Below are 25,681 nucleotides of genomic sequence, written 5' to 3' on the forward strand. Positions count from 1 at the left end.
TCCAGAGCCATCTTGTGGAGCCCTCAGCTGAACAGTCACCCTCTTAAATTGGCACAGTATCTTTCCATGCCCAGACAACTACAATTTAAACCAGAGGGAAGTTCCTTCGGTGGGACCTCTTAAGAATCCAACCAAAAAGAATTTCTAGAAAGACCACTACTAGCTGTAAATAGCTGAAACCCCCTCTCACTCCTCTTCACTATGAACACCGGGAATGAAGAGAATGAAGCAGGCTGGTGGGTATCTGTGCTGTGGAAGTACGCATCTAGCCCTGCTCAGCCTCTGTGACTCAAGCAAGGGCGAAAAATTCTATACAGCATCTGCTCACTTAGTCGACTCCAGGCAGAGACAACAACAAAGCTTCTTTGGCCTCAAATAAAGGAAAGCAGATTCATCAGACAGTAGGGGGAAGCATCCTAGGAAAACCAGAATCATTCCCCAGGATCCAGATTGCAGGGCCTTACAGGAGGGAAGTTGCCTGAATACCCTAATAGGCAGAAACCCAGTGGTCTTCAGGGACAAACTTGAGTAATGCCAGTGATTTTTGCACCAGTAACCATAGTCCCAAGGCCATGAGCTTGGAAGGAGACCTTCCTTAATTCCTGCCAAGTGAGCACAAGTATTGCCAAGGGCTGAGGCCTCTGATAGCTGCATTCCTGGAGTTGTAGTAAGAGTCCAGGTCCTTTCCCAGTTTTGAATGGGATGACTTAAGCTGGCATTTGGCACCAGTGGCTGCAGTCCCAAGAGGATAAGCTGGAAAGAAGACCTTCCCTATTTATTGCCAAGTGAGTTCAGATAGTCAGGGGTGGGTGGCCACTGGTAGGCGGGTTTCTGGATCTGCACAGAGGATGGGACTTTTCCCAGCTCCCACACTATAATTGTAGTTGAAGCAGGGACTTTGTACTAATAGCTACAGTTCAAGGTAGACCTTCCTTTGTTCCTAAAAGCTTGGGTGAGACTCAGTCTCATGGCTCTGGCAGTCACTGATCCTAAAGCTGCCATGTGTGAAGGACACTGTCCTCTGCCTTGTGAGATATGTACTAGATTAAGGCTTCTGGCAGCATCAAGGGGTTAGCTGCTGGTCCCTGTGGTAAGATGGCAACTGGCATTGGCCAGAGCTTGGATTCTAGGGTTTGGGAGAGGCCCAAAGAAGTTCCTTCTTAGATCAGCCAACTCCCCAAACTAAATTTGAAACCTGTAAGGACTTTAGAATGTTCCTGAAGTTAGGACTCCTAATCTGCTGCTCTGATTAAGTTTGCTGGCACTTTCCCACTTAAATGTTCCTGGCAATGTGAGGTTCCCCCATCCCCACCCTACAGGAGAGCCAAGGTTGAAGTTGGAATTTGCTTTGTTCTTTTCTCTAAGTTGCCTTTTCAGATTTGACTCTTTGTGCTGTTAAAGGTTATCATCACGTCCTTACGGGTTTCCAGAGTTTTCCTTCAGTTATTCTTTATTGTTCTTCTATGTGGCATAGTCCCCTGCAGGGCACCTCTACTCAGCCATCTTAGCTATACTCTCTTGTGTTTCCCTTGTAAAAATTCACATTTGTTCATGCTTAATTTATCTTTAAAATATAAAACTCTAGTCAGAGCTTAAATGAATTGATAAATTAGTTTATCTTGAAAAACTATTATTTTCAATGAAAAGTATGAAATAATTGGTACTAAACATTTTAATATTATTGAAATGAATTATTCAGATTTATTCGTTCATATTCCATACTATGAACTTTAGTATTATAAACTGAAAGTACAATTTGGTGACCTTTTGTTTCAGGGTTGGTCATGAGATCAGGATGGTTACACTCATTTCATTACAATAAGAATCTCTGCCCTTATTTCAAAGAATTTTGAAGTATTTGAAGCTAAATACACTTGGACATTTATGCTTCTCTACCCATATTCTCATAGGAATTGTCTCATCTAGTTTACAGTGTGTTAAAATAATCAAAGATTAGAGACAGATGAATATCCTTTCTTTAGCATAAAAATTTAAATAGTTTTCTATGTTCACTGCTGAAACTTAGAATTTCTCATTATTTGGGGCATCTCAATTATATTAAAATATAAATGATTGCATTATATATGATATTAGCTGAGCGTTCCATCAGAAGTTAATCTTGATAATAACAATAACAGAAACACTTTACAGATCTCACTCACCTGGTCTTGACAGCATTAAAAGTAAAGAGAAGCTGATCTCGAGACTTCCAGGCATTTAAAGCTGGCTAAACCTTCTAACCAAAGAATATTATAGTCATTATTTGATAGCCTTGGGTTATATGTAGTGAGGGAATGATGGGGGAATAATCCAAGTGACATAGAACACCTGAGCAAAAATAATATTGCTTATCACTTCGATATAGGAGAGAGAAAGAGAGACAGAGAGGGGTAATGATGCAGCAGCCCAATTTAAATAAAGACTGCAACTTAGAAAACTAGAGTGTAGGAAGAAAGTATTAGTTAGACGAAATGACCATGACATCTTAGTCAGTATCTGGCTTTACTTCCTAAATCTCTATATCATTGATGCTGTTGAAATTGGCCATAAGTATGCTTTGTGGAATAGCAGTGCTACCATATTCTGCAAGGAAGGTATCAAAGTAACTCCAGAAGTTAAGCTTAGTGGAACCACTCTCATTAGCTTATTATTTACTTTAGTCCAGGAAATATATCATGTTCTGGTTTTACTTTGAAAATCACTTTCAGAAACTTACATGCAAGTAACTAACACCAACACCATACCACCTTACCACCTCAACCCATTTTTTGTCTTACAAATCAATAACACTAGAGTTCTTTGCTGTAACCTCCATCTATCTTTTCCATCCTGACTTAGACCAATTTAAACCATATGAAATATTACCCAGCTACTTGTCATTGAAATACAGAAGCTTGTATTGGTCTCAGTTGATATAATTATATCATGCTTATGAACAGTACTTATGAAGCCTCACAGTGAGAATCACTCTTGAATCTCTTAAAGTAGAAACTTCAATGGCATTATTATGTACAGGTGTATTACTTTTGTCCCAAGAGAGAAGCAAGAGGTTCGGGACCTATTTCTAGATACAGATCAGTCACAAAGAAGTCATGGAATTCTAGAGAGAAAATAAATGTCCCTCTATTCCTGCCACTTCATTTTATACATCAGAAAACGAAGGCCCAGAGAGATGAATTATCTCCAAACCAATATCACATATCAAAGGGAAAATTACTCTCCTTGCAGAAATTTAACCTATAATTTTCCCAGATCATATCTGAAAAATTTAACATAAAATACCCAGTCACTTATTATGGTTTGTATTAGAAGTGTCTCCCAAAAACTCATGTTTGAGACAATGTAAGAATATTCAGAGATGAAATAATTAGGAGAGCTATAAACCAATCAGTGGATTAATCCATTTCATGGATTAATAATTTGAATGGATTAATGGTGGTAATTGTAAGCAGATAGCATATGACTAGAGGAAAAAGGTCACTGAGGGCATGTCCTTGAGAATTATATTATCCCTGCTTCTTGCTCTCAAGCTGTCTCTGCTCCTGCCTGACATGAGGTGAGCAGCTTTCCTCTGCCATGCCTTTTCACCATTATGTTCCGTATCATCTTGGCACTGAGCAACTGAGTCAGCTATCCATGAACTGAACCTCCGAAACCGTGAGCCCCAATAACCTTTTCTTCCTCTGTTGTTCTTCTCATCTGTTTTGATCACAGTGACAAAAAGCTAACACATCACTAAAAACATTCTATCTCTACTCTTATTTATATTTCATATGCATTATCTCTGCTTAAGTTGGGGAAATCTCTTTAGTTTGGGAGCCAAACTAAAGAGAGCATGGAGCATGACAGTTATTTCAAACTCCATTTCAGATGCAGTATTTCTAAATCTTAAAAATATTAACCTCTTCCCAAATAAGAGGGGAAAATGGGAAAAAAGTGCTATTGAACAGTGAATATAGATAAAAATATCTTTGTAGCGTTAGTTAAAATTTCCTTGAGAATGATAATGATGTCTGTCTATGCCATTTGCAAAAGGCTATAAATACTTCCTTATGCACGAGATTGAAATTTCTAGCACTAAGAAAGCATAGTCAGTTTATTACAAATATGTGGAAAAATCAGAATTGAAGAATCTTACTTTAAAAATCTTAGTCCCATTTTTATCCAAGCCTTATTAATATTTTACTTAATTTGAAGATTTTTCTCAGGTAAGTATTTATGTGCCCGACAAAATTGGGAATTTTTTTTGACAATTTTGTTTTCTTTAAATTGTTCATCCTTTCTCATGAATTGAACTGCAATTTCTATACTGCTGATTTCAAAACTATGACCCTGTAGCTGGAACCTATCCTAAATGTCTACTCTCCAAATGCATTCTTGACATTTCAACTTGGTAGACCTGGCCGTCTCATTTTCACATATCTAAATCAGAACTTATCTTCCCTCTCATCTGATTTCTATCAACATTACTCTTTTTAAGTTTTTTACTTATGTTCAAAATTTGAGAGCCATGATTTATTTATCACTGTCCCTTTATTTCTATATACTTTCTCCTTGCCTATTTTCCTATACTCCTTCTCAGATGTCTTCCTTTCCTTCTTTATCTTTTCATTAAGTCACTCAATTTTTTTAAGTAGCTACTAAGTTCCAGGCTTTATAGTAGGCAACAGGATATAAAAACAAGTCTGAGCCCCTGCTTCCAAGAGAACAGTGTCAGAATTTATAGAGCAAGAGCTATAAACCTGAGAAACTCTGGATATTTGTAAACTGAACTTCAGAAAATTATTTCAAGTTAAAATAGGATCCTGACTAAAATTTCTGTCTCATTTATATCAGCTGAATTGGAAAAACAAATGTCGGCAGATTTTTAAATGAGAAGCTTGCATCAGTATACCTCCTAGAGATAGAACCAATACCCTGGTAGGATCAAGTCATCTTCCCAGTGTGTTTGGTAGAATTGCCTGATATAGAATGCTGTGCTTGAAAACAGGAAAATGTCTGCATTTTTACCAGGTTTAGATTTTGGCTTACTTGGTGGAATTATCACTAATGCATGCTAATACTGTTTCAAAGGGTCCTATTTAGTGACTTTTATCAGTAATACCACCAAATAAATTCTGATTCTGGGATGGCAATAGAAAATGAGTTTTTATAAAAAGTAGTTCTCAGACAAATGCAAATATTTGCACTTTAGATATGTAAGCATATATATGCATCATATATATAGGTTCTTGGGCTGAAATTCCAAATTAATAGACATTTCTGGAATTGTTCTATAATTACTCTAAATTCTTATCCTTTGTCCATAAACCAAGTCTCAGGAACTTGGAAAACTAGTCACACAAGGAAAATTCTGATGTCTATGATACTAAATAAGACAGAAGTTGTAAGTTGTGCAGAGATTTTTTTTAAATGCCGTAGGGGAGATTTTACAATGAATTATAAAATCACTTATGAAACTAATTTAAAAAAAATAATTATGTATTTTAAATATCATAGGGACTGGAGTTGGGGCTCAGTGGTAGAGCACTTGCCTAGCATGTGTAAGGCCCTAGGTTAGATTCTTAACACCACATATAAATAAATCAATAAAATAAAGGTCCATAAATATCTAAAAAATTTCAAAAAAATAATGAATATCATAATTATTTTCTTCTTAAAGTAGGGTGGTTTGTCCGAAACCTAATTTGTTAATATCCTAAAATTAATTTACAGAGGAACTTGAATGTGTAATATTTAAGTTCCTTTCGCATACATATTTGTAGACATTTGAAAAGTTATGATCATATTTGTCAGTGTTCCTCTTGTGTTTCTACCATTTCATGTAACAATAATCTTTTAAAATCTCACATATGACACACTTAGTTAGAAACAATGCCAAAGAGAGTCTTTCTTTAAATTAATCGTTTCTTAGTGTAGTAAAATTGTCAGTAAAATCATCACTGGAGAAGAGAGATCTATAGAAGATCTGAGAAGGTCCCAAAGAGTTCCTTGGAGAGAGGTGGAAAATCCACTTAGGACCAGCAGGGTCCTTGACATACATGATGGGAAGGAATTTTGGACTGGGATTGTGGCTCAGTGATAGAGCGCTTGCCTAGCATGTTCAAGGCACTGGGTTCAATTCTCAGCACTACATGTAAATAAATAAAATAAAAATTCATCAACAACTAAAAAAGTTTTCAAAAATTTCAGCAGAGGTACAAATAGACTTGTTTAGGAAAGCAAGGAATACATATTTAGAGAGGTTGTGGGCCATCTCAAACCATGTTTTATGGATTCTTAGCTCCTCTTTTAAAGAGAATTGGATTAGAGGTAAGTACAGTTAGGTATGTAAAGATGACAGCAGTCTGGTCATTCTCAGGATCCTTTAGGCTGATAGTAGTCTCCATTATCTGATTAGTAGATAATGTTAGAAAGTCCCCTACTTTATGGGTTTTTTCAAGATATTCTCTTTTTTTATTCTATTTATCAGTGAACTAATGAACACTACACAGGATAGATATACAAATTTCCCAGAAATTTAGAAGTGACAGACCTTGAAGAGAGACTACCTTGGGGAATGAAAGATCTGGAAAAGAATGTGGAACCTCAAAATTATATTTCTTTGCCCTTCCTTTATGTATCTTTTCTAAACATTTTTAATTTCTTCTATTTTACTTCAAAATCCTCTTCTTCAGCCAGGGTACTTCTTTCACACAGTTGAAATTTCAGTTTGAAATGCCATTTTTGTCAATAACTAAAAGTACAACTAGATAAGTCAAAAGTTCTTTATTTTATCTTCATAAATGTGTAACTTCATGTGAAGGCTGGGAAAAATACCTGTGAAAACTGAAATCTGATGAAAAGGAGATGGAAGCACTGATTGTATGGCTTGCTGATTTTAAAGCTCTTTAATCTTTCTGAAGCACTTTTAATTTCAGAATGTTTAAGTAGCTTTAATTCCTAATATTAAAAAATTAAAATTCTTAATGCCTATTTTTATTAAAAGCCATAAACCCGTGAAGCTTTGCAATTTCCTTTTCTATTTAAGTTAATAAAGTGAGAGAACAAGTGCTTTACCACTGAAGAATTTACGGCGGTCAGGGAAATCCAAGAGATGAGAGCTGACATCAAACTCGAATTGGAAAATATTATTTTCAAAATATCTGTCTGATAAATGATCCATAGGATTTATGTTCTCTTGGCTGGAAATACTAAATTAGAATTTCTAAATATATAATCCCATAATGAAACTGAGAAGAGAGATCAAATTAATAATTGAGATAATAAGTAGACTCAATTTTGATAATTTATTAAAAATATAAAGATTTATCCTTTGAATTCCCTTCTTTTCAATCAAGTAAATTTTAAATTCTAAAATTATGTCACATAAGCCTTCAGGAGTGACTAAATTTATGTTAATAATTTTATTGTCTGTTATAGGTATGTGAGAGAATCCTTGTCCCTACTAAATAACAAAGAGAATAGCTGTTTGTCCCTTGTCTGAATCATCGTTATGCCACACAAAAAGCACATAGACCAATGTGCTACTTTGATATTCTGGAGACTGCTTTTACTTCGTAATTAAGACATGTTGTCAATTTGGTTTCCTAAGAAAGCATCAGATTGTTTTTTATTCTTCAGAGAATCTACTTTTCACTCAACCATTTATATATAATAAATTATAAAATTTTAACACATATTAAATTATATTATAAAATTTTAATACATATTTTAGAATGAGTTTCTTTAATTAATATGTATCCTGAGTTACATTACAATTTCTCATATTACTGAAATTGTAATTAATATAATTCACAACAGTAATTACACAGGAAGAAAACTAATGTGCTTAGAGGAGCTGGGGTTTTTTAAAAGATACACAGGATTCTCATAAGGAAAATTTTGCTTCATCTGTACATTTGCTTTCCTATAGATGCAATAAAGAATTGCCGAAGTGCCTCAATAGCTAAGAGCACAGGTACACAATATACTGCTAAAATAAGATTGTTTTCTCTTTTCCATTGTGCTATATTTATATTGATTAATATAGAAAGCCTGAATGTATTTTATATTGTCTCTAGTTTGTCTCTGCAATATTCTCAATATTTTTGGTTTCTCTTCATGTGTTTTCCAGTCAAGAGAATCCATCCCATTAAATGACCTAAAATCTGAAGTATCACCCCGGATTTCAGCAGAGGACCTGATTGACTTGTGTGAGCTCACAGTGACAGGCCACTTCAAAACACCCACAAAGAAAACAAAGTCCAGTAAGCCAAAGCTCCTGGTGGTTGACATCCGCAATAACGAAGAGTATCCTTTACTTATGCACTTTGGAAGCATGGTCCTACCTTATTCATATTTCTTCCTTTCCATCTAAAGGATATGTGGTAAAACAATGAGCATTTCTAGTATTCCTCTGAGTTCAGATAGCTAAATGACTCTCAAACTAGATGCCAAAATGGTCTTATGTGAGATTATATTTATAAGATAACATATACCAGAGACCTAAAAATATTTTTCAAACAACACCAGAATATTGGGATATTTTCCTGTTTTCTTTTGGTTTGTTTTTCTGAAAGTGTATGTGGTTTTCTGAGGAATGTTGCTATTCTTAAAGGCATTGGATCAGTCATTCTATAGATTGGAATTTTGGCAAAAAAAATGAAGAATATATACCTGGTCTCCTTCAGAATCTAGAGAAAATGTTTGCAAGGATCTTAACACTGAACTTGTATTTAGTATAATTTCCTAAACATTGGCTTACAGAGAACATGTAAACTCACTAAATACAAGTACTTCTTACTAAGATTTTACTATTAAACATGTCATAACTTCCAGTGATTTTTATTTGGCATTGAAGATTTTATTTGACATTGAAGAATAAACACTTATCCTTATGTTTCATCTTTCAGATTCTCATGAAATGTGACTTGATTATTCTCTAAAATCTAGGCAACTGAATCATACTCTTTTAAACACAGCAAATCCTTCTTAAAATAAAAAATTTTCTTAGAAATTTGATATGTGAAATGGAAATAAATTTTATGATTTTTTTCATAAGTTCACATTTATAGCATTTATTAAATATAAATTTACTTTATGTAAATGCTATATATATTAAATATAAATGCTACAAATAAGGGTTAGCAGGTTGATGGGTTTTTTTCTAATTATCTATGGCAATAGAATTATACCTCACACATAAAGTATAATTTCTCATTCTTCTGGTTGTACATAATGTAGAATCCCTCCAGTCATATAGATATATATGTACATAGGGTAATAATGTCTGATTCATTCTACTATTCTTCCCACTCCCATACTCCCTCCTCTTTACTGAATCTAAAGTAACTCTATTCTTCCTTAGCTCCTGCCTCTTGCTGAATTAGCATCTTATATCAGAGGAAATATTCTGCCTTTGGTTTTTTGAGATTGTTTTATTTAACTTAGCATGATTCTCCAGCTTCATCCATTTACCCCCAAATGCCATCATTTCATTCTTTAAGACTGAGTGATATTCCATCGTTTGTGTGTGTGTTGTGTGCGTGTGCGCGCGTGTGTGTTGTGTGTGTGTGTGCGCGCGCGCACGTCACATTTTCTTTATCCATTCATCTGTTGAAGGGCTCCTAGGTTGGTTCCACAGTTTAGTTATTGTGAGTTGAGCTGCTATCAACATTGATGTTGCTGCATCTCTGTAATATGCTGATTTTAAGTCATTTGGTTATAAACTGAGGAGCGGAAGCTAGGTCAAATGGTGGTTCCAATCCAGGTTTTCTGAGGAATCTTCACACTGCTTTCCATAATGGTTGCACAAATTTGCAGTCCCATCAGCAATGTATGAATGTACCTTTTTCCTCACATCCTCACAACATTTATTGTTGTTTGTATTCTTGATAATTGCCATTCTGACTGGAGTGAGATGAAATCTTAGTTTTGATTTGCATTTCTCTAATTGCTGAAGGGGTTGAACATTTTTTCATATATTTGTTTATTATTTCTTCTTCTATGAAGTGTTTGTTTAGTTCTTTAGCCCATTTATTGATTGGTTATTTGGGTTTTTGGTGTTAAGAGTTTTTTTTTAATTCTTTTTTTTTAAATTCTTTATATCCTGGAGATTAATGCTCTATCTGAGATGCATGTGGTAAAGACTCTCCCATTCTATAGGCTCTCTTCACAGTGATTGTTTTCCTTTGCTGACAAGCTTTTTAGTTTGAATCCATCTCATTTATTGATTCTTGATTTTACTTCTTGCACTTTAGAGGTCTTGTTAAGGAAATCAGATCCTAGGCCAACATGGTGAAGATTTGGGCCTACTTTTTCTTCTAGTAGGCACATTTACAGAACTGCTTGAACAATTAATTCTTAAAATGTTAGGAAATGGAGAATACAGTTTGAAAGCCTACAATTTCAAATGATACATCCCAATCTTTTTGTGAAAAGTTGCTACTTTTTATTTTCCCTAAGCTATGAGACCCTTGAGTTTGGAGAGAGTATAGATGTGATGTCCCTGGCTGGTTGCTAGGGCTTTATGTATACTGGAAGTTCCTGGCAGAGAGGGTATGTGTCATACCCCCACAAAAGGCATGAAATTTCAGTTGAATAGTCCTGCTTTAGAAGTTCTTACAATCTGATACTTTAAGGGTTTAATATTTTTTAACTTTTTAGGGTATCTTGTGCTTGAGCCTTTAGTCAAAATCATTCTCTCATGAAACCATCAAAAACATACAGCATATAGTCCTGTATTAATTTTAAAGACTATTACTAGAATAATAAATGAACATCACTCCTCTAATATTTCCCTTCAAATAATTTAGCTATTTTAGATTTAAAAACATACAATATGAAAGTGGCATTCATTCCAATATTTTCCAGCTTCATAATCTTAATTTCTTTTCACTGATACTCTCCTTTATGTTCTTCTAGATGTATACAAACAAAAGAGAAGAAAAGAGAACAGCTGAACCTGAACATTGTTCCTTGATGAATATGGATGAATCTCTAATGTAGAAGTGCCCTTCAATGTCTAAAGTTAGAACTAAGAAAATAATTTACTTGGACATTTAACTGCCTATCTATGATTGTAGGTTAAAGGAAGAGAATCAGTGTTACTCTGTGCCACTTTTGAATGGGGTATGGCTATTCTGAAGAGCCTAACCTATGAAGTTTTTTAAGTCTCCTTTTGTGAAAGCTTCCTTTAAAACTAAAGGGTTTTTTAAAAATAATTTTTATTAGTGTATATTAATCATACAGAATAGTGGATTTCATTATGGCATGTTTATACATGCTTATGACATGGTTTAATCAAAGTCATTTCCCCATTACCTTTCTCTTTTCTCCCTCTGGTCCCTTTCCTCCCTTTTGCATTCATAACATCCTTCATTTTTTTTCCCTTCAGTTTCTGTATATGAGAGAAAACATATAATACTTACCTTTCTTTCTGAGTCTGGCTTATTTTGCTTACCATGATGCTCTCCAGTTCCATCCATTTTCCTGCAAATGTTTTTCTTAATGGCAGAATAAAATTCCATTGCGTATATATACTACATTTTCTTTATTCATCTCTTGATTAACAACAAGGATGATTTCATCCCTTGTTATCGTGAATTTTTTTGTGATAAACAGAAATATGATATCTTTAGTTAAGAATTTAAAACTGAAAATTTATAATTTTAAAGTATGCTGATTTTAAATCTTTGGAGAAATATCAAGGAGTGGTGTATTGCTGGATCATATGGCAGTTCTATTATTAGCTCTTTGAGGAACCTCCATACTGATTTCCATAGTGGCTGGACTATTTTACATTCCTACCTACCAACAATGTGTAAAAGTCCCTTTTTCTCCACATCCTCATTTATTGTTCTGTGTGTTTTTGAAGATTTCCATTCTGATTGGCACAAAATGGAATATCGGGGTAAGTTTGATTTGCATTTCTCTGATGGCTAAAAATTATAATTCATATAATTATTAGTTTTTCATATAATAATTCTCTTTCATGTATTGTTGGTCATCTGAACTTCTTTTGAGAAGTAGATACTTCATTTTCCATTTGTCCACATGAATGGGTTTTTTTAAATTTGATATTGATTTTTTGAGTTCTTAATATATTCTGGATATTAGTTCCTAATTAAGAAAACTTTTCTGACAAAGATTCCTTCCAGTTCTGTAGGCTGTCTCTTCATGTTGTTGTTTTCTTTCCTGCTGTGCAGAGCTTTTTAATTTTATGCCATCCAACTTATTGACTCTTGTTATTATTTCCTGACCAATAGAACTCTTTGTATGTTGATTCATCCTTTGTTTTCTTCTAACAATTGCAAAGTTTCTGATCTTATACCTTTGTCCTTGATCCATTTTCAGCTAACTTTTGTACAAGGTGAGAGATAGGGATCTAGTTTTATTCTTCTACATATATCCAGTTTTCCCAGAACGATTTGTTCAGGAGGTTGTCTTTTCTCCAGCATATATTCTTGATACCTCTGTGAAGAATCAGTTGATTATAAGTATTTGATTTGTCTCTGTCTTCTATTCTACTTCATTGTCTATTTTTATGCCAACCCCATGCTGTTTTTGTTACTGTGGCTCTGTAGTAATTTAAAACTAAGATATTCTTAAAGTTAGACCATTTATCCTCATGACATTTCTAAATTTTTCCTCTACCATATATCTACTACTTTTACACTTCTGAGTTCCAAATATTGCTACCTGTATTTCATAGTGCTTTGAGAGAAGCCAATTTCTAAACTTTTCTCAGAGTCATTGGTTATCATTAAATCTCTATTAATATCATGAAACTGTGAACAATGGAGAGCTATACATCCAACAATACCCTTTGATTGAGTTGTCTAAACTATTTATGACCTTCCAAGGCTGGAAGAAGCATAAGCTTTTTATAAATCTTCTGTGTTCTGTACTGTTTGATTATATTATACTATAATAACATTTCCTTGTAATTATTCATGCTAAATCCTATTTTTAAGGAATTAGAGACAATGGAAAGATATGTGCATAGTAATAAATACATTCATAAATTTAGTGCTTAGAATCAGTGTGATTATTTGATATTTTTAGATATCACCATCATTGACAGCAACTGCTAATATTACTCTCTATAGTGCTATGGATAATTTTTTAAGAAGAAGACATAAAATATAGTTCTTATTTGCCAGGTTGCTTCAGTATGAGGACTGTAAAACACTAAAATGTTTTATGCAAAAAGACAAATGAATAGTAAAGACAATCTGTAATAAGAGCCGAATGAGCAATACAAACAAAGAATACACCAGCAAGGACCTAATATCTGGATAAGAGTAACAGATAGGTATAGAACTCATGTGCTTTTAATATTTGTAACCCCAACACCAGGGTTGGCACCTAGAAAGTATCCAGAAAATATTTACAGAAGGAAAAAGGCAGAATGATATACCCACAATCTCCTATGGTACACTTCAAAGTTAAACATCAAGATTCTTTTGGCATGTGTCTGAGGTTGTAGCTCAGTGCCAGAGCACTTGTCTTAACACATGTGAGGCACTGGGTTTGATCCACAGCACCACATAAAAATAAATAAATATAATAAAGGTATTATGTCCATCTACAACTAAAAAATATTATAAAAGTCATTTGGCAATATATAAACTCTTCTTGCACTCTATAGCTGAGACCCTTTTCCCTTTAAGCCTGGAAGTAAGACAGTACTTACAAGAAAGCAGTAGAATCAAAATTTAGAGTTGAAGTACTCATCTAATTAATATTCATTAATTGAGTAAATATTTATTGTATTATTGATTGTGTGCCATATAATGTAGATTTGGTAGAACTGTTGATAAACAAAGTGACAAAATTACTTGAACTTCTGGAAATCTCATTTTAATTGGAAAGATAAGCATACCTCTAAAATGATCTTAAATGGCAAAAAAAAAAAAATGTTAATTAAGTAAAAAAATAAAGCAGGAAAGAAGATAGGAAGTTGTTTTAGTCAGCTTTTTTGCTGCTATGACTTAAAGACCCAACCAGCACAACTGTAGAAGAGGAAGTTTATTTGAGGGTTCTGTTTCAGAAGCCTTAGTCCATAGAAGGTCAGCTTCCTTGCTCAGGGCTCAAGGTGAGGGAGAACATGATGGCAGGAGAGTGTGGAAAAGGAAGCAGCTCACGTGATGATTAGAAAGCAGAGAGTCCACTCTCCAGAAACAAAATATATACCCCAATGAACCACTTCCTCCAGCCACACCCCACCTGCCTCCAGTTATCACTCAGTTTAATCCCACCAGGGATTAAAATTCACTGATGAGGTTAAGGATATGAGCCAATCATTTCTCCTCCAAACCTTGCTTTATCTCACATGTGAGTTTTCAGGGGACAACACATCTAAATCATAACAGTACTGTTAGAATTCAAATATAATACTCAAGGAGAACATTGAGATGATGATATTTCAACAGAGTCAAATGATGTGAAGAGGTGGGCTATAAAAGATATGGAAGGGATTTCTAAGCAAGAATTTCTGACATATGAATACATGGCTTGGCATTTTTGACCAACAAGGAGACCAGCAAAGTAAGAGATGGAGTCAGAGAATAGAAAATTATCAAAACCAACAGAAGTTTTGGGGTGGTCAGAAATCTCAACAGTATATTTTAGAGTTATTATTTCACCTTATACCATTACTCAATAATTCCTGAAAATCCAAAACTTGAGATTTTTTGATTTAGAACTTTATGGAAGATGCAAATATATGCAGCAGCAACAATGTGTACTGTATTTGTTATTTTAAAATGAGAGACACTTAGAATGAGTAAATATAAGAGAATTAATTGTTAATGATAGCTACCATTAAGCTTTTACACCGTCCTAAGCATGGTTCTAGTTCTATGATGTGGATGTATTTAACATCTCTAGTTTACTGATGAAGAAACAGGATTAAAGAAATGAAGCAACTTCCCAAGGCCATAAAATTGGCTAACTTGCTCCTAAACCTTTATACTATTTGCCAGGCACCTATCTAGTATCTGCATAGGATGTTAAGCATAAACAAGATTGAGGCAAATGAGTTTATACAAATTAATGACTGAATTAATGTAATGTATTTTTTTAAATAATTTCATTTCTCTCTTGCCATAAACATGTTTTCCACTCCTGTTTACAATGGGAGGAATGGAATGTTCTATATCACATTTTCTTTCTTCAAAGAAAGTTACTTTTGAAATGTTGTTTAAAATATTTTCTAAATTGCCTGTTGTTTTCCTATATTGTCTTTATCTTCTACTTTATATTGTTGAAATGCAATATTTGGGCTTTGCTCTATAGACAGCCACGGAAAGCTTCTTATCAGGAATATATTTAGGAATAAATTTTTGAAGGAATAAATTTTTAACTTGACAACATCATAAATAAAATGGCTTTTCAGAAAAGGTGAAAGTTGGAGGAAGCAGCTACATTTGCAGTAGCTAAGCTCAAAGTAATCAGTGTCTAAAGTAGACAGTAATGGGAATAGAGATGGACAGATGAGTAAAATGTTAGAAGGGGCCACTAATATGTTAAAAATGGAGGATTTGGGGGCTGGGAATGCAATTCAAATACACTGCAACAATAGAGTTAGCAAGGAAATGATATCTGAACAATTTTTATTTCAGTTAATATTATTTAGTTACATTACGTATGGAGAAACTGGGTTTAATTCCGTTTTCCTTTTTTGGCTACTGATATACTAACAGTATAGCCTTCAGGGCTTAAAGATTTATAACACTAATTAAAATTAGCACAGCAAACAAACTTACATAAAGGTATGTACACTTTCATAATTGCTCTGGCAAGATTGGTGTACTTTATCTGTACAGGTATGATGTCACTAAGTTTGGTACCCAGCAAAAATACTGTGTTCTTTTAGGATTTAGAAAAAAATGAGATTATTTCTGTGTTGAATTTTGAGAGCATTTTTAAAGGGATTTTAAAAATCTTTTGGTAAAGTGAAGAATCTTTCTGGAATATGAGCATTCATAAAACTGATTTTTTTCCTATCTGCTTAATTATAGTATATCTGCTTACTGTAGCATTACATAGACTGATTTAGGAATAAAAGAAAGTCTTCATATCTTAGAAACCTAGAAGATAATATATGCCATCCCTGCCTGTTAATGCTATTCTGATAGCCCAATTCTTTTATCACAATGAATTTAAAAATTTTTTTCAGATCTGTTTGTCCACGGGACTACCATGTTTTATTTTTTATTTTTATTTTTTTAAAGAGAGATTGAGAGAGAAAGAATTTTAATATTTATTTTTTAGTTATCGGCAGACACAACATCTTTGTATGTGGTGCTGAGGATCGAATCCGGGCCGCACGCATGCCATAGGCAAGCATGCTACCGCTTGAGCCACATCCCAGCCCCTACCATGTTTTATTAAGTGGAAAAATTTTATTATAATCTCACTTGAATGCTCTTTGGCAGTGTCTACCAGATAGAATGTAGAGCTGTAGTATTGGAAGGGTATAGCTTATTGCCTGGTCACCAAGTATCAAAGAAAACTCATGAGTATATTGGAATGTGTCCTATAGTATAAAGTAGTAAACAGCTTTGTACAAATACTCTGAGTAACTGCTGTAATAACTGGATAATCTCATAAGTACAGATTAAACATCTCTTATCCAAAATACTCAGTACCAGTAGTGTTTTGATTGAGATTTTTTTTTTTTTTTTTTTGGAAATTTATCTGAACATAATGAGATTTCTTAGGGATGGAATCCAAATCTAAACATAAAATTTATTTACATTTCACATACAGTTTATACACATATCCTGATACAATATGTGTAATAATTTGTACATGAAACAAAGTTTCTTGGTTTGAAATTTCCACTTGTGATATCATGTGAGAGTTTTAAGATTTTGAAATATTTTATATTTCAGATTTTGGGGCTAAATTTGGGGGCTCACACTATATTTTTATAGTAGAGAGTTAATTGTAATTCCTACTGTCTTTTTTAATCATGATTTTTAATTCCTTCAAGAATTTCATCAAAATTTCTAATTTCACTTGGACACTGAAAAGTTAAAAATTATTGTTTATTGGTATTGTCATTTTTACCAAAATCAAACTGAAAATTATAGTGGGCATTGTTGGAATTACACTATCAAGATGCATATATGATTGAGGCTAATCACCACATAATACTTTGGCCTCTGGGTTCAATCCCCAGTACCAAAAATAAATAAATAATTTTGCATCTACTTCTTGTATAATCCTAAACTGGGTATTTTGAAGCTGAAGCTTTATAAGTTCTTAATTTGTAAATAGCTTAGTGCCTGGCTATTGAGAAGTATACTTAGTACAGAACCTCTTTGTGTTTGTGCTTACATGAAATAGCTTTTTTGAAATGCAAAAGGTTAAAACAGAGAATTTAGATTTTTATCTAGAATATAAGGAAAGCAATGAAGTGACAGTCATAATCCTAAAATATGTAATGTTGCATATTCATTTCACAACACTATCTTGCTGTAAAGAATCTTTACATATTTGTCTTTCACAGCAGGACAGTGAATTGAAACCAATTCACAGAGAAAGAGCTTATCAATGCGTATTGCCGCAGTCTGGCTGGGCACAAATGCCGCAGTCTGGCTGGGCACACAATCACGAGCCACCACACAGCTTGTAGATTCAAACAGCAACTCTTTATTCCCGAACTCACACCAGCCGTCTACAATCACGTTCTGGGGAAATCCACGTTCTCTTCCCAAATCCACCTTCTCTCCCAAATTTACCTCCACTGGGCTTCTATCTCCAAAATATACTGTCTGAATCCCGTGAGAACTCAAGGGGAACTCAGGCAGCAGGATACGCCCTATTCCCAGCAGGAATAATCTTAAACCTTAAACCTGGAACCTAAACTGGGAACGCCCTAAACAAGATTATCTTAAAACCGGGAACACCCTAATCTGCCTTGGTCCTTGAGCAAGGTCACTTACATTCAATGTCACTGCAACATGTCAGCAACATGGGGTACGCTGGCAAGGAAATTGTCATACCTACTTGGCTAATGGCTCCCAGCAGCGTATTTTCTGTCCTTTTGCTGTCCTTATCAGATTTAGCCCAGGAATGATCACTTGAAGTTGCCAAATATGAAACACTGTGTTCTATTTTACTATTCTAATTTAATATAAAATACATAAAAATATGCACTTTGCTTCTTTTTTAAATACATAATATGCACAGTATTTTATTGTGATTATGAAGGACTCAAAAGTAGCTGGGTATGGTGGGAGGTTGTAATTCCAGCAACTGGGAGGCTGAGGCAGAAGGATTGTAAATTCAAAGCTAGCCCCAGCAAGTTAGTGAGGCCCTAAGCAACTTAATGAGACCTTGTCTCAAATCAAAAAATAAAAAGAGCCAGAGATATGGCTCAGTAGTAAAGTATCCCTAGGTTTAGTCCCAATATATCCCCTGCAAAAAATATGGGAAAAGAATATTCAACTACATACCTTTGCAATATAATCTGGTCATCTTCTTTAAGATATTTAGAAATTACCTAAAAAAGTTCTGCTTCCTCTTATTATGTCTTTCACATAAGAATCTGAATTGTAAGCAGTGAAACTAAATTTTTAAGGAAGAAAACAAAGGATTCTTAAATGACGGAAGTTGTCTTCTTCATTATCCAACTAATTTAAACAAACAAACCAAAAAAAAAAAAACTATTGGATGAGGCTGTACTAATGTGTAACTAGGCCAATCTCATTCTCCTCTGCTGCTTACCAGTCATGCTGTTAAGGATAGAAAACTTGGAGGTTCAACAACTTTGTCTGTAATCATTCATGCTTAGTCTTTTAGGTGCTAGAAGTTTCATGACAAAGAAGATTCTTGGATGAGTGCTCAGATGTTTTCCAGGACTTTTTGATTCTAAACTAAGAATAAGGGAACTTATTAGTTAATGCTATTTCTTCTGTGTCTTGTCTTCCAAAGTATAACGAAACAAAGGTCTTAAGTAATTTTATGTTTTGGATATTAACTTTCCTCTTCCCAACAATTTTATTGCCATCATATTTTATCAAGCATTTTAGCATTTAATCCATACTTTTAAAAAACATAAAGCATAACCAACAGTAAATTCTAGGACAATAACAAGTTATGACATACTTCTAGTGACTAAAAGGCAGTTTAGACAAACTTTAAAAAAATAAATGAGAGTGAAACCACAAATTCATGGTTACTTTTTAAACCCAATATTTACAGAATTTAGCTTTACAACAATTTTTCTTCAGAGTAAAGGACTTGTAATTTCTAATATGTGGCTGAACAAATTTTATGCAAGAGGTACTCAACATGACCTTCCGTTGTAAAGCTTAACACAGCCTGAGCATTGTCCTTTGTTTCTGATTTTCAAGGAAAAGAATTGGATTGGCTCTGCCTATAACAGCTATCTGTCTACCTTCACCCTCCCTCCCCAGTATCCTGTCAGCCATGGTGGTGGCAGGGTTATCTAATACAAACATGACAGCCTGGGCTCACCCTTTCACCAAGGGCAGTGGCTGGGGCTCTTTCAAACACAGTGAGGAGCAAGCAGGTAATATAAACATTTCTGCCACAGCAGTTGACTAGTATAGATTTGTATTGCTTTTGCTACTGTGAAAGCACTAGAAAGAAAAGATGTTCACACTTGATAAGTGCTGTTTCATAAACACAGAAACTATCTCTAGCAATTGATTCAGACCTGACAGATATAGATCTGTTTGCTGAGAACAAATGAGTTGTCAGGTTCTTGGTTTGGTTATCATAATTTTTATTTTAAGATATACCTTTGCTAAAAACAAAAGTATTATCTTTTTTTTTTAAGTACTGTCAGGATAATTGTATTCATGGGTAAAGTCTTTACTATTCATGAGAACTACAGTTGAGAGTATTGAATAATTATAAATGTTTGAGAAACTAATGCTTATAAAGTCTAAGGGTATTCTTCCCAATGTTATGAATTCTCTGCAAATGCTAGAAGACTCTAACTAAACAACATACACAGAAATTCCAATGTTGATTCCATCTTTTCATTTTTTCTGAACCTATTTTATGGTTGTTTCTCTCATTATTAATGCCAAACTTTTTCTTTAAAAAAAAAAAAAAAGCAATGAAGTAGCAGCTGAACTGCAAATTTAAGATATATGAAATGTTATCAGTCTCCACCATCATTTTTTTTTCCAGTGTTGGGGATTGGATCCTGGGCCTCACACATGTTATTTCCCATCATTCTAGAGAACTAAAGCTTGGAATTTTTCAACTCTTCATTGATGACAGAAAGGAAAAGTATAAGGGAGAGAGAAAGAAAATAGTGTAAAAGATGACTACAAACTCTTGGGTTATTGAAAAATTCTCATTTCAATAAATAATTCCAATTTTTCTCCCTTCTCTGTGATGAATTTTGGGGGAAAATATTACTTGCTTGTGTCATAATGTTTTAAAACTATTAATTTACATAACGAAAGTGGAAGTTTGAGAAAATGACTATTAAACACATCAAATTCCTTTCATGGTATTCATCACTAATCAAGAAAGGGAAAAGATACTGCCTAAATTTCTTATAAATTAGTCTGTATATTTACTCCTCTTTTTTTCTCCACAGAGTCTCCTAAATGCAAATGTAGTACTTAGCTTTTCTGCCTAAAACCCTTTTTCACTGTTCTTAGAATAAAGTCCAATATTATCAACAAGGCCCTGTGTATCTGGCCCCTCCCTCCTTTTCCAGGCCCCTCATACCTATACTCCTCCATGTTGTCTAAATTTCACTGCCAGTGGCCTTCCTGCCTTTCTCTTTATTGGCCATGTATCTTCCCACTATAAAACAAAAATTTCTGCCTAAATTGTTATTGAAAGCAAAAATAACATAAATGGGAACAAACCTCAATAGATCAGCAAGCTTTCTTTATTAAGCCGTAGAATGGCACATTTTCAGAGAAGAAAATGGTGAATGATTACAGGAGGGGTCTGATTTTTATAGTGTTTAAGTGAGATTTGGATCGCAAAAAGTGAGATTTGAATCATTTGAATCGGTTGGGCAGTCAGGAGGAACATTTGTGTAAGTTCAAATCCTAAATCAGGAAAACAGTTGCAAAAGTTCAAAACCCATTGTTGCTGGGAAAGGGTGAAAGTCCACAGCCCAGGGCCCATTGTATGCCCTTCTGGCCCTCCCAGGTCACACAGCTCTCCTTTCTCCCTAGGAGTTGTTATTCTCTTTTTCTTGTTATTTTCCAGATCTTTCAGTTATCACACCCTATTCCACTTCCATGTCATCCCTTTGCCTCGTTAACTTTTATTCAGGTATCATATACATTTCTTTTAGAGCAATGTTCACAGCTGTTTTATTTGAAGACTTATTTGATTAATGAGTATTTAAGAAAATCTTTCTCTGTTCTATAATTCTATACAGAGAATCACCTTTTATTTTCCAAGGCTCCATTTTATTCAATTATACTTTTTTTTTTGGGGGGGGGGGGGAGGTACCAGGGATTGCACTCAGGGGTACTCAACCACTGAGCCATATCCCCAGCCCTAGTTTGTTTGTTTGTTTGTTTGAGATGGGGTCTCACTGAGTTGCTTAGCACCTCGCAATTGCTAAGGCTTGCTTTGAACTTGGGAGCCTACTGTCTCAGCCTCTTGAGCAGATGGAATTATAGGTGTGCACCACCATGCCCATCTCAATTGTACTTTTTAATTATTTACTGGAACATATATTTTTTCTTTAAGATCTTATGACATTTCTAAATATTTTAAGCTAATGGATCCCCTAATTCCTAATAGTCAATAAGACCATCAGAACCCTTCTTGAGTATAAAAACAATAAAACATCACTACCTTCAGTATTCAGAGAACATAAAATTGGAAGTAATGAAAACATGAGATAAGTTTTCTTGAGAAACTAACCAACAATAAAAGTGTTTCCAACTAGTGCTAATTACCTGTTATAATCCTGAGTCCCATTTAGCAATGACTTGCCTAAAATGAATAGGCTTTTGCAGTATCACATTAGACCTGAGACTCTAATTACAGTAGCCAAACATGGTGGCACACACCTGTAATCCCAGTAGTTTGGGAGGCTGAGGCAAGAGGATCACAAGTTCTAAACCAGCCCCAGCAATGTAGAGAGGTCCTAAACAACTTTGTGAGATTCTTTCTCAAAATAAAAAAGGCTGGAGATGTGGCTCAGGGGTTGAGTGCCCCTGAGTTCAATCCCTGGTACAAAAAAATAAATAAAGCACAGAGGTAATAATGAACTGAAAGGTGTGAATATTGTACAACCCTTATGACTAACATCACTTTGCTGCATCAGGATCGATTTCACAATTCATTTAAGGAGGAAGAATGTCATTACGTCCTTGGCTAGTCGTCTTTCTTTTTCTTTTCTACCTCATTTTCAGATTTAACTTTTTTTATTACCCTTCGAGGTACTTAATTCACTTAATAAAATATTCATGTGAGCATGGAGATGTTTGGTACTATCTCTGCAAACCAGTTACCTCTGGTTCTTTGAGACACTCAAGTCTGCACACACAAAAAAATGTTTTCCTTAAATTAACCTATACAGTTTTGTTCGAGGTCACATTTCAGGCAGCATCAACATTCCATTCAGTGCTGCATTCACTGCAGAAGGAGAGCTTACCCAGGGCCCTTACACCACTATGCTTCAGAACTTCAAGGGAAAGGTCATTGTTATCGTGGGCCATGTAGCAAAACACACAGCTGAGGTAAGTATATTTAGAAATGTTATATGCATATATGATGAGTTATTTACCTGTTTATCATGTAGGATGTCTAAAAGCATGTTTCTTCATAAATGAAATGACCTTTGAAGATCTGTCTAGATTCTTTTTCCCTTAGTTTTCAACATGAGGACCCATAGTAAGTTAACTTCTGTTGTTTAGATGCCATTTGTCAAAAGTTCATATATATTAACTTGGTCTTAGTGTGGTGATAGTGAGAGGTCTGACCTTTAAGATATGGGACCTAGGGGCTGGGGATATACCTAAGTTGGTAGACTGCTTGTCTTGCATGCATAAGGCCCTGGGTTCAATCCCCAGCACCACACACACACACAAAAAAAAAAAAAAAATTGTGGGAACTAGTGGGAGGGTCCTTTGATCATGCCCTTAGAAAGAAAGGATTATGGGATCCTACTGAGTCTCCAACTCCAACTTTGAAATGTGATCTATTACTCTAACACACATTCCTAGGGCACTCACTAGGGCTGACACTATGCTTTTTAGACATCAGACTCCAAAATTGTGAGCTAATTAAACTTTTCTTTATAAAATAAAATTAGCCAGACTCAGGTATTAGAGTAGCAAAAAACAAATTAATATGACAGCACAGGTTTTTGAGGGATTTGTGTGCATGTATGTGTGTGTGCACATGCATACATGCATGTGTGGTGCTGGGGGCGGTATTTGTTAATTTCTTTCTGAAATTGCAAACATGTAGCTATCCTCCATTGTGGAAAAATAGCAGGGCTAGAGTGTAGGCTCTGAAAGCTAATAAGTAGAATTTACTAGGTTTGGGAGTTTCGGTTATTAGAGACTCTTTTTTTTTTATGAAGAGGAAGTCAGGAAGGATATCTACTTGCAGATTTGAGAAATATTTGAAACAATAAAATGGCCTTGCTCTCCCATGGCTATATTATAAGCAAATTGAAAAATAAAACAGTAAATATAAAGGCCAAAAATATCACGTTTTTAATAAAGGACATGTTAGAGACTATAGCTTAATATGAGAGCTAAACAGGATGGGGAAAAACACCCAGAAGTAGGCAGAGAACATATCTAGGTATGGCAATGTTGAACTGGTTGAAGGCCCCTTTTCTAAAAAGAAGAAAAAAGATGCTCCTGAGAAAACAGTAAAGGCAGTTGTTCCCTCCGGGCAGTTTTTCTCAAAAGAAAGAACACGACTGAGCCTTCCCAAATTTGTCAAATAAAAACCTGTACTTCCCTGGACAGAAAGAATAAGGGTACCACCCAGCCTCTAAATGCTCCTAAACATCCTAATCATTATATTAACCTCAAGTTGTGCTTATTCTAAATTTACCATTAAAGTGAAAAGGTGTATGTGTATATGCACATGTGTGTGTTTATATGTACATGTATGTATATTATATATGTGTGTCTGTAGACAACTCATGTCATTAAACACAAAGTTAAAAATATTTATCTTGTATTATATACAAGACACTGAAGTTCAGCATATGAAGGATACCTGGTAGCATGAGTATTCAGATGAAATAATAAAAATATATGTCAAATAATAAAGAACTATCACATTCTAAATAAATAAATCACTGTTATGTTTATCAGAAGCCAGGTGCTATCAAACAGTTCCTTCTTCACATCCTCCATTCTGACTCATATTTGTAGACAGTGATGACAGAAAAAAAATCATATGCATAGCTATTAACACTTCAATCCAACAACAGGAAATCATCATTATTTTTTTCCTTTGTAGTGCTGGGGTGTGAGCCTAGGGCCTTGCACATGCTACCACTGAACTATATCAGGAAATCATTTTTGATAAGCAGTTTTGTATATTTGTTTATAAATGTATTTTTAATAATTTTTGTGATCATAGAATTGAAGAGAACTTTAGATATTTATTGTACTGTTTCATATTTTTATCAACTGTTCAGCTCTGTATTAATTTACCAAAATTCCCCACTAAATTAGAAGCATCTTAATTTAAAGCATATTGATTGGAATTCATATTGATTGAGTATTCGTGGTTGTTCTGGATATCTTAGTCTTTTCCCCACTTCCCATCACACATCCATTCTCCACCATTTGTCACCCCTCACCTGTCAGGGCCAACTTTCATGTATTCTGGATTCTAGTTGTTCAGCCAATTGGGAGGTCTGATAGATTATGGGAGGGAGAGGGATCAGGATATTTATCCCCTAAAACCTCTGTCAAAATGGGGTTGTAGCTCATCTCACATGCATGAGGCACTGGGTTCAATAACACATAAAAATAAATAAATAAACAAATAAATATTGTGTCCATCTACAACTAAAAAAATATTTTTAAAAAAATTATCTCAGGTTGGCTGTGTTCTTCTACTGAAAGATAACATTTCTCTCTACAACTCTTGAATTAGCCCCTGGTCAATACCCCTTGGCTCTAGAGGTGGCAGTAGCTCTGCTTTTACTATAACTTCACTGTCCCTGTGGGTCTCATCCCACCTACACTTTTGTAATTAATCTCTTTGTAAGTTTATCACAAGTGTTTATTAAGTATTTAAACACATGGATTTTTGTTGTTGTTGTTGTTCAGTCTAGATTAGTTGCCCTGTTCTGTTTCTTACTAGTTTTGTTAATTTGTGTTAATAATATGACCTAAGTTGCCAATTATAAAAAGAAAATTAGAATTATAACTACCTCACAGCATGTTTTGGAAGATTTTGAGTTAGGCATATAAAGTTTATTGAAGAGTCTGATACTAGTAATCACTCAGTTAACAACAGCTATTAATTTTATTCTCTAATACTGTTATTTGCATATGTGTGAATTTAATGAATGCTATTTTATGTATGTTGTTACTAAAAAGCTTCGAATTTGGGAGTACATCAACAAAATAACAGAGTAAGCAGCCCTAATCTTTCATCCCACCACAGAAATAACAAAAAACAAGCAATAAGAAAAAGAAACAAGTAGAAACTATACTGTGTTGAATAGAAGTGGTGAAAGAGG

General features: G+C 34.4%; 1 protein-coding gene across 6 annotated transcripts in view; it reads left to right on the top strand.

Annotated features, from left to right (window-relative positions):
- The window catches only part of Tbck (TBC1 domain containing kinase), a 236,481-nt gene that overhangs the window by 179,503 nt on the left and 31,297 nt on the right, over positions 1 to 25,681 (top strand). For all 6 annotated transcript variants that reach the window (XM_058583784.1, XM_046458939.2, XM_046458941.2 and 3 more), the window contains 2 exons: positions 8,117 to 8,292; positions 22,538 to 22,697. In XM_058583784.1, the coding sequence (XP_058439767.1) occupies positions 8,117 to 8,292; positions 22,538 to 22,697 (336 nt within the window). The remainder of the gene's footprint in view (positions 1 to 8,116; positions 8,293 to 22,537; positions 22,698 to 25,681) is intronic.

The sequence above is a fragment of the Marmota monax genome, unplaced genomic scaffold (assembly GCF_021218885.2).
Source record: "Marmota monax isolate L192 unplaced genomic scaffold, Marmota_monax_Labrador192_F-V1.1 WCK01_AAM20220418_F8-fsc00002, whole genome shotgun sequence".
In the NCBI taxonomy this organism is placed as follows: domain Eukaryota; kingdom Metazoa; phylum Chordata; class Mammalia; order Rodentia; family Sciuridae; genus Marmota; species Marmota monax.